This window comes from Ixodes scapularis, unplaced genomic scaffold (assembly GCF_016920785.2).
Source record: "Ixodes scapularis isolate PalLabHiFi unplaced genomic scaffold, ASM1692078v2 PGA_scaffold11__112_contigs__length_91849675, whole genome shotgun sequence".
NCBI classification, from domain to species: Eukaryota; Metazoa; Arthropoda; class Arachnida; order Ixodida; family Ixodidae; genus Ixodes; species Ixodes scapularis.
Window position 1 is genome coordinate 15,183,415 of NW_024609837.1, and position 12,896 is coordinate 15,196,310.

Consider the following 12,896-nt stretch of genomic DNA (forward strand, 5'->3'; position numbering starts at 1 on the left):
AACAGGTTTGAAGTTTCCTTCCTAAAAACACTCCGGAAATAAATTTTAAAAAATTTGTTCAAAGCAGACAGTGTTTTCAACATCTCCAATCAACTTTTGTGGACGACGGATGGCGAAACCGATCGCGCGTGCGGGGGGATCTAAAGGATGCAGGCTTAGCCTGGATTGAACAAATAAGACGGCTCAAACTGACTTCATCGCTCGCGAGCGCTCGCAGTCTATGATCATGAATTCTTGATTTCTGTTCCCTTCCGCCTTTACCGCATCTGCGTCTCAACCATGATGGAAACTTCCACGATTCTGTATTTCAGCCGTCATTCGAATTATTCAGGGAAATCCGTTGTCCGGGGATCGCGAGAACACGATAAATGAATTACGCTGCAAACTTTGTAACTCAGGAAGTCCCCGTTTTAAAAGTTATATATTCCAGCTGGTGAGTGCTTTGCGCCGCCGAACTCAAACTTCCTGGAAGTGTTATATGAATACGCATGTTGACTTCGGGCTCACGCGAACGCAACACGGTGTTGTAATAATAATAATGTTCGAAATATGTTTTAAAATAATGACTGTAACAGTTAAATAAAAGCAATTTCTTACTATCGAGTGGCAATCACGTTGGTAGTTAAGGTGCTCTCGCTTAGTAATTTGTATGTAGGTTTCCAACACAAAACGCCACTTACTGTCACTTGGGATTTTATCTATGGACACAGATAGCACACGTACGGTTTTCTAAGGTTCCTCAAACGAAACGCTGTGAATGTTTAAGAAAACTAGCCATGTGTATTGACTATTAAGTAAGTAATGCACTGCACAGTTGAGAGCTTTGGTGCGGTCTTACACAGATGATAAATAATACGTAACTGCATCCGGTAATTAGTGATTGTGTTTTATCCATAGACGTACATATTGTTTAGTTTTAACATATGCTGTGTTTAATCACAAAAAACGACGTATTTCGTAAACTATTCCGTTGGTATTTGTTTAGAGTATACTAAATCGGTATGTTTTAATAAAGTGCACAAGGTTGTGATTAAGTACAGTGTTGTATACGTAGCAGTGAACTCACATGGATTCTTAACCGTGAGTGTAAGGTTAAGTGTGTGCCCATATTTGTATATGCTCGTTCTTAGTGCAGGTTTTTAGTTCTATGTTTAGTCATGCTATTTAGTTCTGGATATAATAATTGACTTATATAAATATGTATCAATGCATAGTTCTGCATTTAAGGATGGGAATGCTTGGGTTTATGAACGACAAAAGGTTTTAGGTTTGGAAATAATATATTTTCTTTTATTTATTGGTAGACGCATTTCTATATTTGGTCATAAAAAATTTGTATAGCAAAGAGAAGATATTCGTGCATTTAATACTGGGTATATGTCGCTTTCATAATAGGTATAAAAGTTTTCTCTTTTTTTTTCAAATAAGCATATATGTATATGCTTATAGAGATCTAGTTGGGTGTTAAATTTAGAAAATGATCTTTGTTTAACTCTGCTACGGAAAAGCATTTTTCATACTCAACAAAATATGCACGACATGATGGTGTTTTAACGTAGAACGTGCGATTAATACAATTTTATATTTATCTGATGGAAGAAATGCTCTAGTTACGTGATCTGAAAGCTACGTTAGACCAATGGATGGGTTAAATGCATAATGTATTCCCTACAATTCGGACACCACACTTCTTAATTTCCGAACACCGGTTCAACCTCCAGAAGTTGGGAAGTCAACGAAGATATTTCATTCTCTACACTGCGAGAAACCATAAAACCACATAACTAAGTGACCTTACAACGTCATACTTTCACGGAACTTGTTTAAAAAAAATAATATTACACTAATCGGATTATTGACATGAAAAAAAAATCAAGCTATATTTGTCTTGTTCTATTACAGGTCGAGGCAGAGGAAGAAAACTAAAATTCAGAAGTTGCAAAAGCGAGGAACTAAACTACTTGAGAGCGACATTTTATTGCTTGCACTGGCGGCAAAGATACGTGCACGTTTGTTTAATATGATTCCTGTAGTTCTGAAATAAATTTCAGTTTGGCGAGGTTTTGCTTTCATTAGGAGTTTTCAATCGTGTGAACACCTTACGGCCGCGGAACAAAATAAAAAATCTCGTGAATGGTAAAAAAAGAATAATGTATACACTGCCTAATGTCGAACCGGTGTCAAAAAAACATTTCATAATACTTAATTGATGTGTGCATAATTAGTTTTACGTTGAATTTTGTCTGTATTGAACATTGCTATGCTTCTTCACTCTAACTGCAGAGAAGAAAGAAATACACGTGAGCTGAATTTGAAGATAACGTAATCGAGATCCTGGACAAGGATTATATTGCCTCTCTAACTCTTTCTTTAGCGAATAATAAAGTAACTTTTTTTATATTTTATACACGCTAATGTTTGTAAAATTATCTGATTACATTTAATTAAAAGAACAGGAAATAACCACAGACCCAAAAACAAACTGGAGAAAAAGAAGACTTTTTCCTTTGACTTTGCCATGTTTTTTTTTAAAGGTATTTTTGAATTTGATATGGAATTATGATCCAATTGTTTATAACTTCTACTCTAATTTAATTCGGAAGAGATGGGAAGCCACCTCTGTTATAGCACAATCGCTCCGAGCAATCGCAACAAAAGCTCGCACTGCAGAACCCATGAATTTTCTTTTCAATTCAATCACCGGAGCCGTAGTGATTACACGAGCGCGTTATTAATACCACGTGACGCACGCCACACACTCTCCGACGTATACCGACTAAATCGACCATCTACAAAGAGGACACAAGGCTCTTTTTCAAAGCGGACTAACTAACCTTTGTCTAATGCTCCATACTGCACCAAGTTGACTCTGTGTTCGCATCTGGTTATGCTGCCTCGGTAATAGTAAAGTTCTTTTTGGTAAATTTACTCGTCTAAAAAATGGTCACAGTGTCGCGCCATATTTCAAGAACGAACTGGCCCATGTTTTTTGTGTTTTTTTTTCACATTAAGACCGCAGTCAAACGCCACGAACCGACAGAGTCGATGAAATAGCGGCCAAAAGTGCACCGTCATGGCGCTCGTCGTCTTTGTGCGTCTGCTGTAGACCAACTCAGCTCACTTACGTCACGCCAATATGGTGGCGCTGCTGTCGGTATTGCGCATGCGCAGATGCTCCACTCCTCCCAAATTTGGTTTCTGCGCAAGCGCAGTGCCCACACCTGGTGCGGGCAAGGCGGGCTCGTCCAGAAACACTGTGTTGGTGTATAGCACCGGCCAAAACCCATGCCGAACGGTGAATGATGCGTGACGCTGCACTTTTTTCCGTGTGCGGCTGGTTTCGCCGGCGACAGCCAACAAACAAAAACGACGGGCGCCATGACAGTGCACTTCGGGCGCGCTGCTTTGATTAGCTCTATCCAATAGCAGCGTTCTCGGCGGTCGGAATTAGCGTAAAACGGAGTATAACATTAAAAGACTACTTTTCTTTCGCTTTTGGCGCTTTTATATATTCGTTTATTTTGATAATCAGATTTTTTGTGTTTTGAGCAATCGCGTGACAACTGTTGTTTTCGGGAAGCCCTATACGGCACGCAAGAAGCGCCGTTACCATCGTTCTTTATTCCCGTTCTCGCACCCCGCTAAGAACAAAAGAGCGTCCTCGACGCAAGGCCTATATAGCTGTCTTGAGCGTCTCCGCCGAGCCAACCGCCGGAGAAATCCCGACCAGCCGTCATGACTTCCACGGCCGCGGCCAGCCTAAGCCTTTTGCACGGCCTAAGTGGGTCCCCAGAGCGGCTCCCGAGAAGCCTCGTTGACCTCACCCAGGGGTCCGAAGCACCCTCGAAGTCGATGCCGCCTCAGTCAAGGCCCGGGCACTCCTCCTCCTCGACCCTTCACATTGCTATAAAGTCTTCGCAAAGCCGGGATTGGGAAATGTCTCGATTGGGGCCTAAGATCTCGCCGGGTCCTTGACCCGATAAACGTTATCAGTACCGCAAGGACTCCGAAGCGTGCAGCGGCACTTTGAATCGTGTCAAAAGCGGACAAGAGGCGTTCGAAGTGGTATTACATTGCTTTCGAGAGAAAAGATAACCATGCCTTTTGGTTTGAGCCACTAAATAAGCGATTCGCATTAGAGCAAGGACACTTCAACGATATTGGTGCTTAAACTTATTGTCGTCAGTTGTCCCAAGCTTTACCTTAAATTGCAGAAAACTCTTTTTTGTCTCTTGGTAATATTAAAACAGTCAGTGACGGGTCAGACCGATCTAAACACCAAGAAGCTGCGATTTTCAAATTGTGATGATCGGTGGAACAAAATAGGATGCCGTAAACCCAACCGTAGCCTATTTACTGGCTCTAGTCGTGAGGATGTAGGGAGTTAACTTGGTCACTTAGGTACAACCATTGCCCATCGGACTTAAGCTCGACTCGTGCAGTAGTTTTTACTTAAGTACGTGCTGGAGTGACGCCTAATTCACATTCATCAGTACAAAACCACTATAATCTGAAACGAATGTCAGTGTTTCCCCTGCATGTTACAGAAAAGGCAGCACTTCCTTTTCTTTGTTCCCCTGCCTTTATGTGAACGTATTATAAATGTTACGTTTTACGCGCCTAATTAGTCAACTCGTATATTAATCCCGAATGGCTTAATGAGCTGGAGTGTTGCTGAATGTCTTCCATTGTTCATATATCTCTTATTTGCTCTTCGCCATCTTGTCGCAAGTTTTAGAGCACAGCTCTTAGGCGCCCGTTTCCGGCTTGAGCACCGTCGCCGTCGGCGTAACCGCGCGGTGCATTATGGGACGCGTGACGTCACTGATGACGTCATCAGCGTCCGCATCGTCATCGTCATCGGCATCGTCATCAGTGACGAAGACGATGACGTCTCTGGTAACGTCCCTGATGACGTCATCACAATGACGTCATCGTGATGACGTCATCATCACGTGACCTCACACCCTTCTGAGGTCATGTGACCCTCATGAGGCGCCGGCGACGCCGCTTGGACAGAGGAATAGCAGACGGGATGAGGAGGACGGAGGAGGCGTATACCCTCCCCTCAGAAACCTTCCCTCCTCCTCAAGAGCTGCGCTCTAATTCGGCGTTACAGAGAGTTGTAAATGGCTTTCATTTTTAAACGCGCTTTTAATATCATTCACTGACAACATTCCCGTTTCGCGAAATATAAAAATGTCGAAATTGTAAACGTATGTAGCAACCACCCTCTTCGAAATTGCTCGTACCATTTCGCGATTAATCCCTCTAGATTTCATTAACATTCTACGGATAGAGTGATTCGCTGCATAGCCGAATGCCCGGCTCTGAAGCCAAGAGTGCTACGTTCTGCATAGCTTCGATAAGTTTCGTATCACGCGGGTATTTAGAATAATCCGTGTTCCTGTATCCCTGGCGACGGGCAAATCGACCCACCGCTCCGCGAATCGCCTGCCAATAATTGATGTCGGCCCGGAGATGGGCACGAAACAGAAGCGCTCCACGGGGAATACCGATCGTTAGACCTAATTATCTCGCCTTTATGGCCTCCAAGACAGGGATTTGCAACTGGAAGAGAGTATTACCCCGTAAAAAAAAGAAGATCCCGCGCTAACCCCACGCCGCAGGAACATCTCGTCCAGAATCTCTGCGCAAGCGCAAACTCGCCTCCTCTCTCTTTGAAAAACACAAAATGCCACGGTGACGTCACGGAGTTCGTAAACTCACGCCGAAGTGGTGGCACTAGTTCTCCGAGGGGCCACTAGAGGGACTGGATTGAAGAAAGGGCCTACGTCAACCACGAGGAACGTTTTCGATTTAATGGTGGCCGCCTCCCGCGGAGGTTGTTTTGCACGCTAGGTTCTTTTTGGGGTTGTTAGAGACCCTCGATTTCAGAAAGGTAATAACTCAAACCACGGAGAGCTGTCGCAATTTAATGGCGAACACCTTTTTGCGCAGATTGGCTACGTGTTCGTACGCATGCGTGCGTTGTCGTGTGGCGAGGATGATAGCGGACCTGGAGGGGCGGAGAGGTGGCGCAAATACCTTGTTGGAAGAATATACTGTGCAACTAATTGCACGGTTGCGTTATAGACAGCGAGTCGACAGCGTTGAACCCTCCCCTGGCCATCCGGGTACACTCCGCGTACAAAAATAAGGCGTGCGCATCGCGTGCCCCGAGGGAGAGGACAGCAGCCACGGCGCACCGAGACACCGGATTTGCCGAGACAGCAGAGACGGCTGTCTCCGCCGTCTGGACGGGTTTCCACAACGATAGATGGCGGCAGCCATGCCTCCCAATTCAAAGAGAAAACCTCCGAGGCTGCCAGAATCCAGCCGTTCCAACTACGCAATGCCTGTTGAGTAAGAGGAATACCCTATAGGTCACTCATAAGGTGAGAAAACGACAGGGTGTCTCTTTCGAACTCCCGGCCTCATGACGCGCTCGTTGACATTTGCCGTGCTTTCGCTGCGAATGCACGCTCGAGGTTCAACGACACGCCGAAGCATCACCGAAGGTGGAAAGCTCGCGCTGGAAGTGGTAAAACCTAAAACACCCGCTAACGTTTTTTTTTTTTTTTTGCTGCCGGTGTTTATAGTAATGCATTTTGCTTTGATTATTCACTAGTCACCGGCAAGGTAAAAACGGCAAGGAGAGGATTCAGGTGTCCCGCCTCTAGTGCTAACTTCCTACCTTCGTTAATACTTCGGAGCTTCACGCCCACTCAAAGCACGGCGGAAGGCACGAAAAGCGTGCGTACCGGAGGCCTAGACAGCGCTATTTTCAGCGCTGACTAATACCGCTGAAGTTTCACACAGCTGTGAACGGAGCTTTAAGGTAGAACGGAGCGAGGTCTTAGCTTCGATTGTTCTCTCACTCCGGTCGACCCACCTCCAACGACGAGGGACACGGTCGAGTTGCGCAGAGCCCCCCGGTGGGAGGCCACGGTGCACAGGTAGGTCCCGGCGTCCTGGAGCTCGACCTGGGTGATGCGGAGCGCGGCGGGGCTCCGGGCCACCGAGAAGGACGCCCTCCCGGCCCAGGAAATGCCGATGGCGTGCTGGCCGTTCCAGATGCCCCGACGCTGCGTGTCCTCCACCATGTAGAACGGCGTGGCGTCCAGGGACGCCCAGAGAGCCGTGTTGTTGTTATCGTTCTGGTTGTCGTTGTTGTTGTGTTTCTTTTCGGTGTTCTTGGCGACGGGGTGCTTTGCCGGCGCGTACCAGAGCACCTTGGCCGGGCTGTCGTCGTGCTCGGAGTCGACGTCACATGGCAGCCACACATCTTGTCCACGCTCGCCCTTGACCACTGCATTGACAAGAAAGAAACGAAGGAATGAGAGGGATGCCTGACTGCACAATGATTATCGTGAAAAAGATTCGAACACCTATTCACATCCGTTTGCTTATATACCTTTGCTTACGTTACGTACCATAAGTCACCGAGACATCCGTGCCTGGAATGTCGCGTGCAAGACTACTCCTCGAACTTGTTGCCAAGGCTAAATACGAAGCACAGATGTCCCAGTGACTCTCGGCGCAAGCAGACGTAAGGCTTCTTTAACATAACGCAACGTAAACAAGCGGTGTTCTTCGAACACGCCTTGACGGTATGTTTTGAGCTCATACATCGCACAAACAATAGGCTGTTCGCTGCGAACGTGATCACACACTAATGTGGAGACACGCTTCGGGCATGTATGGAGCATGTTCGCTTGATACTCATGCGCGCTTTGAATATGTCTGCAAAGAGCTTTTGTGTGACCAATGTAACATGAGCGTCATACAAGGAAGAAACATTGCGTAAACAGTTTGTGATACCGTATTTTGTATTATGTAAGAGCAGTGGTACCGCGTTTTTACATATACAGGTAGGCCACAGTGTTCTCTACACAAACTTCAATTCGGTACAAAGAAAGTTCAAGTTTTCACCGACTGTGCATTTAGGAGATACGTTCTACCTCGTAAGATTTAAAGGAGTAATTCTTTCCCGTGAAAATGAAAAACAAAAATTAGACAAGTGTATTTGCCGAAGTCAACGGTGGATGTGATAGCAGACGACCGAAATATCGATGAATGCAGTAACTTGGGGCGCCATCTCCCGATAGGCCCAACTAGCAGACAACGAAGTGCGTCGTCTGCTAGCAGCATACGTCACTGCGAAAACGTGTGCAAGAAAAGTGAAGAGAGCGTTCAAGGGGGACGATACTCTCGTCTACTATGCCACCTATACGTGCATTGGAGACTCCAGCAAAATCGACGGCACCTGTAGCGACCGAAACCGAAAGTTGTAAAGACAGGTTCGCTCGCCAACATCTTCGATCGAATCAGGTATTCCTGGTGCCTGGCGACCTAAAGACGAAACCGTGAAAGAAGGTTCGAAAAGATTCGATGAAAATCGTTAATATACAAGGCTACGCTGAAAAAGTACAATTTCACCACTCATGTTGACTCGCTCAGTCTTAACACATATTACCTGCCTCATAACCTGCACCAACGCGGCGCATAATGTTACCCGTTTTATTAAGATACCAAAACTAAGAAAACCTTGGCGATATGTAAACTTTACACGTGCATAAATGCGAATACACCTTTTTTTTATTTTTTTTTTTTTTACTTATGCTTCCAAACGCGGTTTATTGCAAGCGCGGAATTTCAAAGCCCCGAAAGCGGCAACGCTTTCGGCGGCTTTAAGGAAACCCTTAGAAGTGGTAATCCCTTTATACAAAAAGCGGGCGCTTCACGCCGATTTCGCTACACTTTCCGTAAAACAAACAAAAAAAGAAAGCTCTGAAATACGCGCAGCTGCTCGAACTGCCTGGCTTCGTTACCGAAACGCATCCACACACATTCCCATGAGAGGTACCTAAGCAACAAAACAAAAACAAAAAAACAGCAAGATTATCATTTCTTGGCGCGCGCTCGGGGGCGGGCGGGCGGGCGGCTTTTTCCGAGCGGACCGCCTGAATTCCCAATGCGAGCCCCACACACGCACCTTGAAGACAAGCAGCAACGCCGATCGCGTTCTCGAGAAAACCCCTAACCGCGAGAAATCTCGTTTAGCATGCGGGAATCCACGTGGGCTCCGATGAAAGAGAGAAAAAAAAAAAGAAAAAAAGGCCGCAGCCGCTTCTCACCAATCTAATATAAAAACGAACGGCAACGGCGTTGCGCGCGTTTCATTTTTTATGTTTTTATATTTTTATTGCAGGGGCTTCGGGAAGCGCCGGAATATCTTGAAACTGGATAGTTACCACGAAGTGCCGGGAAAAAGCAAGAAAACAATACATATAAATAATTTCAAAAACTAGATGTAAATGAATGTTAAGTGAACCCACGTTAGATTATAGAGCGTTGACCAAATATTAAATCGAAACGTAGACTCGTAGATGGCCGTTCAAAGGGCGAGTAATGGAACGTACAGGAAAGCGCTCTACACCTAAGTTCGACACTCTGCCAGAAAGTCGGCGAGGTCGGCAACCACCGCGATCGGCCGGAGCACTGCGCTGCGATTGGCCAGCATCAAAAGTCGAGCGCGGTGGGTTTGGCCAATCGCAGCGGTCGGCGATTTCGGCGAATTTCTCGTCGACTATCGAACTCAGAATCGCGGAAGGGATATATTTTTACTCTAAAAAAAAAAAAAGCCCGTGCGTCTACTTTCTCGCACAACACTTGGAGAGCCAATCAGTGCAACTTACGCGGGCAGCTCAGCGAATGACGATGCCGAAACTTGCGTTTAAAGACCGACGACCATTTCGCGCTTTCCACTTTTCCCTCGCTTCCTCCTCTCCCCCCTTCCACCCGGTCCACCGTCGCCTTTTTCCTCCTTCCCCATAGTGAGGAGGATCTTCTTCCTTGCAGAATATCGAGTCTGGTCGTCAGTTTTTTAACAAAAAAAAACGCAGCCTGAGTTGTGACGTTAAAGAATGCGAAACGTCACGCTTGCATTGCTTAATGTCACAACTCCGAGTGCGTTTTTTGGTTTAAACATATGCTTCGGCATCGTCATTCGCTGAGCTGCCTTCGTAAGTTTCGGTGATTGGCTCTACGAGTGTTGTGCGGGAAATCAGACGCACGGGCTTTTTTTAGAGTGTAGCACACCGGTCGGTATTGTAATTGCAAAAACTTAAACGCGGCCGTGTAACGGTGATGTAAACAATTATAGTAGTACTAATAAACGCCGATTGTTGACATATTCAGTCGTGCGTACAGTGATTTTGCGAATAAAAATTAGTGACGTCCTCGGAGGAAAGCAACCAATTGAGGTCTATCTCTTTGTTAGCAACGTTAATGGGGAGGTTTAAAAAAGACGCAACGTCGGTATGTTTTTTGTAATTAGGTTACTCAGATGCGAGCCTGTCAGTCGGTACTTCACGCTCTAATAAATCTTGCACATCTACTTTCCCTCGACCCACGTGGGAGAGACAGTCGCTGCAATGTACGGAAGAAACTCGGCAAATGAGACTAAACCAAAAACAAGTTTAGACCTAGAAAAGGAAAAAACAGTCCGAGTTGTTATGACACATAGCACGACAGGCAAGTGAAATCCCATGCTCAACGTCACAATGCATTCTTTTTGTTCTTTTTTTTTTTAGGTTTAACGAGGTTTTTGGATTTGTCATTTACCGAGCTTGCTCCGGATAGATTGCAGTGATTTGTTGCACGAAGTGCCTTATGGGAAGGTACACATACCTCGCATTTTTTCGGAGTGCGCGTGGCCAGATTGGGCTACATTATTACAGCTCCGTCTTTCTTTTAACGACTCCGGCCGCAAGCGCCGCCACGATCCGAGGGCGCCAAATCGAGCAACGTCAACAGTGAATCCTTGCAATGAGCTTATCGTCTTTGTGCGTTCGATTTCACGGACTAAACCAATAGATGGACGGATGGGGCTGAACCCTTTCAATCGGGCGGCGACTGGCGCCACCTAGCCGCATACACGGTAAATGCGCCACGACCCTGCGCATTTTTTTTTTTTTCTACGCGTGATTGTTTTACTTGGTGGTAGCGAGCACCACAAAGACAACGAGAACCGATGCCGTCACTTTGGCTGCCATAAGCACCCGAAGTGACAATGCACTTTGGGTGCTTATGCTTGATCGGCTCCAATCTTGTCTTAGCGTCCGGTCGCGCTTAAAGGCAAACAAAAGTGTACAGATCGCACCAACATTTCTTTTAAATATATAGAAAATTGAAAGCTCAAGTGGCGGTTGCAGGTTTCTCGTAACTGCACCGCGCTCTGTACGTTCCAGCTTTTTTTTTTTTATGATTGTTTGTTTAGTTTGACTCGCATGCGTTAATCGTACGCATATTCACTTTCTTACTCTCAGAATTGCTCATACATCGAGGTTTCGATGTTTACAAATAAATAAGAAAAGAATAAATAAACGAGAACGTCCATCGAGGCAAGACGATCTCTGTACCGAGGCTCAGAAGTCGAGGAGATCTTCGCTTTGACGATGGTGGAGGGGGCTTCTTGGAGATTGCCTCACCGTTCAAATGTTAGGCGAGCAAATTGCCCCGGGACGAATTTGGAGCCAGAAAAGCGCGACCGAGAAAATCGCTGGCCGTTTGTCTCCGAGAGGTGTGCAGCAAACCCCAAAAGCCAAACACAAAAAAAACTCCTTTTTTTTTTTTTTTTTATAGCGCGCTGTAAAGTTCGTTTGCACAACATAAAAAAAGAAATGTCTGCGGATACTGTTTTAGGCGTGTGTTTTTTCCTTGCATTTTGTTTTTTGCTTGCTTATTTCTTGTTTTTTTCCTTGTCCTCTCACATTTAGTCACACAAAAGCTCTCGGTCGACATGTTTGAATCCTACACATGCACGATGTAAACATGCTTTGAAAATGCTCGAGACGTGTCCCCATATAATTCTGACAAAGATTTATCTGCGGATAATTCTCTGCAGATACCTCTTCTCCGCAGATACTTCTGCAGAGAGGCTTCGCGTCTTTTGCATGATGTACGGAGCAGTTGCATTGCGGCTTTTTGTAGAGACATTCTTGGTCTCTTGGCCGGTGCGCGGAAACCGAATTTGGGAGGAGTTAAGCGTCTCTGGGTATGCGCAGTACCGACAGCAGCGCCACCGCGCTGTGTCGTGACGTCAGAGACTCGAGTCAACACCTCCTAGACAGCTTTCAAAGCATGCGCGTCACGTGACATGACGTCACGTCCCGGAGGCCTGCACGGCCGCTGATTAGATGCGAGTGTCGCGTCAAGCGTTCGCGTGGGACTCGTTTCCTACCATACAGCCCCACGCGAACGCTGACGCGGATCTCGTATCCAGTCAGCGCCCTTGCAGGCCTCCGAGATGTGACGTCATGTCACGTGACGCGCAGCCTTTGAAAGCTATCTAGGAGGTGTTGCTTGAGTCGGTCTACAAGTCCAGACGCAGCCGACGCCACGAGCTGAACGGGCCAATCACAAAGCGCCAAAAAAAAAAAAACTCATCAACATCATCGTGTTCGTCGTGTTTGCGTACGTGTTCTATTATCGCAGTGCCGACATCGTAAACAGAAGAAAAAAAAACTTACGCTTTTTGACGCTTCTTGATCGGTCCTTTTACCTCGTAGTGTCGTCTGCATCTGGACTTAAATCTGACACTAAGTATGGCAATATCGGTATGATGCAGTGCTGCAACGGTGCTAAGCTACGTTCGAGTCGACGTTGTTCCTGTTATTCCTCCAGCGCCACGCCGAACGCGTGAACCGTCCTTAAGTGTCCCATAGACACACCGGCGGGAGCAGCTTGCAAACACTGACGCGTTAATCTCTAAGTAAAATAACCAACACTTCTTTCCTTTTTTTAGTTTTGCTGCACAGTCACTTATTAAATTGTTTTTTGTTTTTTTTTCATAGAACCCCGCACAATTATCCATTTTCATTTCCGTGCGT

The 12,896-nt window shown here is 46.0% G+C and overlaps 1 protein-coding gene across 2 annotated transcripts in view; it reads right to left on the reverse strand.

Moving 5' to 3' along the window:
- Positions 1 to 12,896, reverse strand: part of LOC8043297 (hemicentin-2) — a 248,591-nt gene that overhangs the window by 197,767 nt on the left and 37,928 nt on the right. For both annotated transcript variants that reach the window (XM_029972765.4, XM_042288829.1), the window contains exon 2: positions 6,896 to 7,312. In XM_029972765.4, coding sequence (XP_029828625.3) covers positions 6,896 to 7,312 — 417 coding nt within the window. The remainder of the gene's footprint in view (positions 1 to 6,895; positions 7,313 to 12,896) is intronic.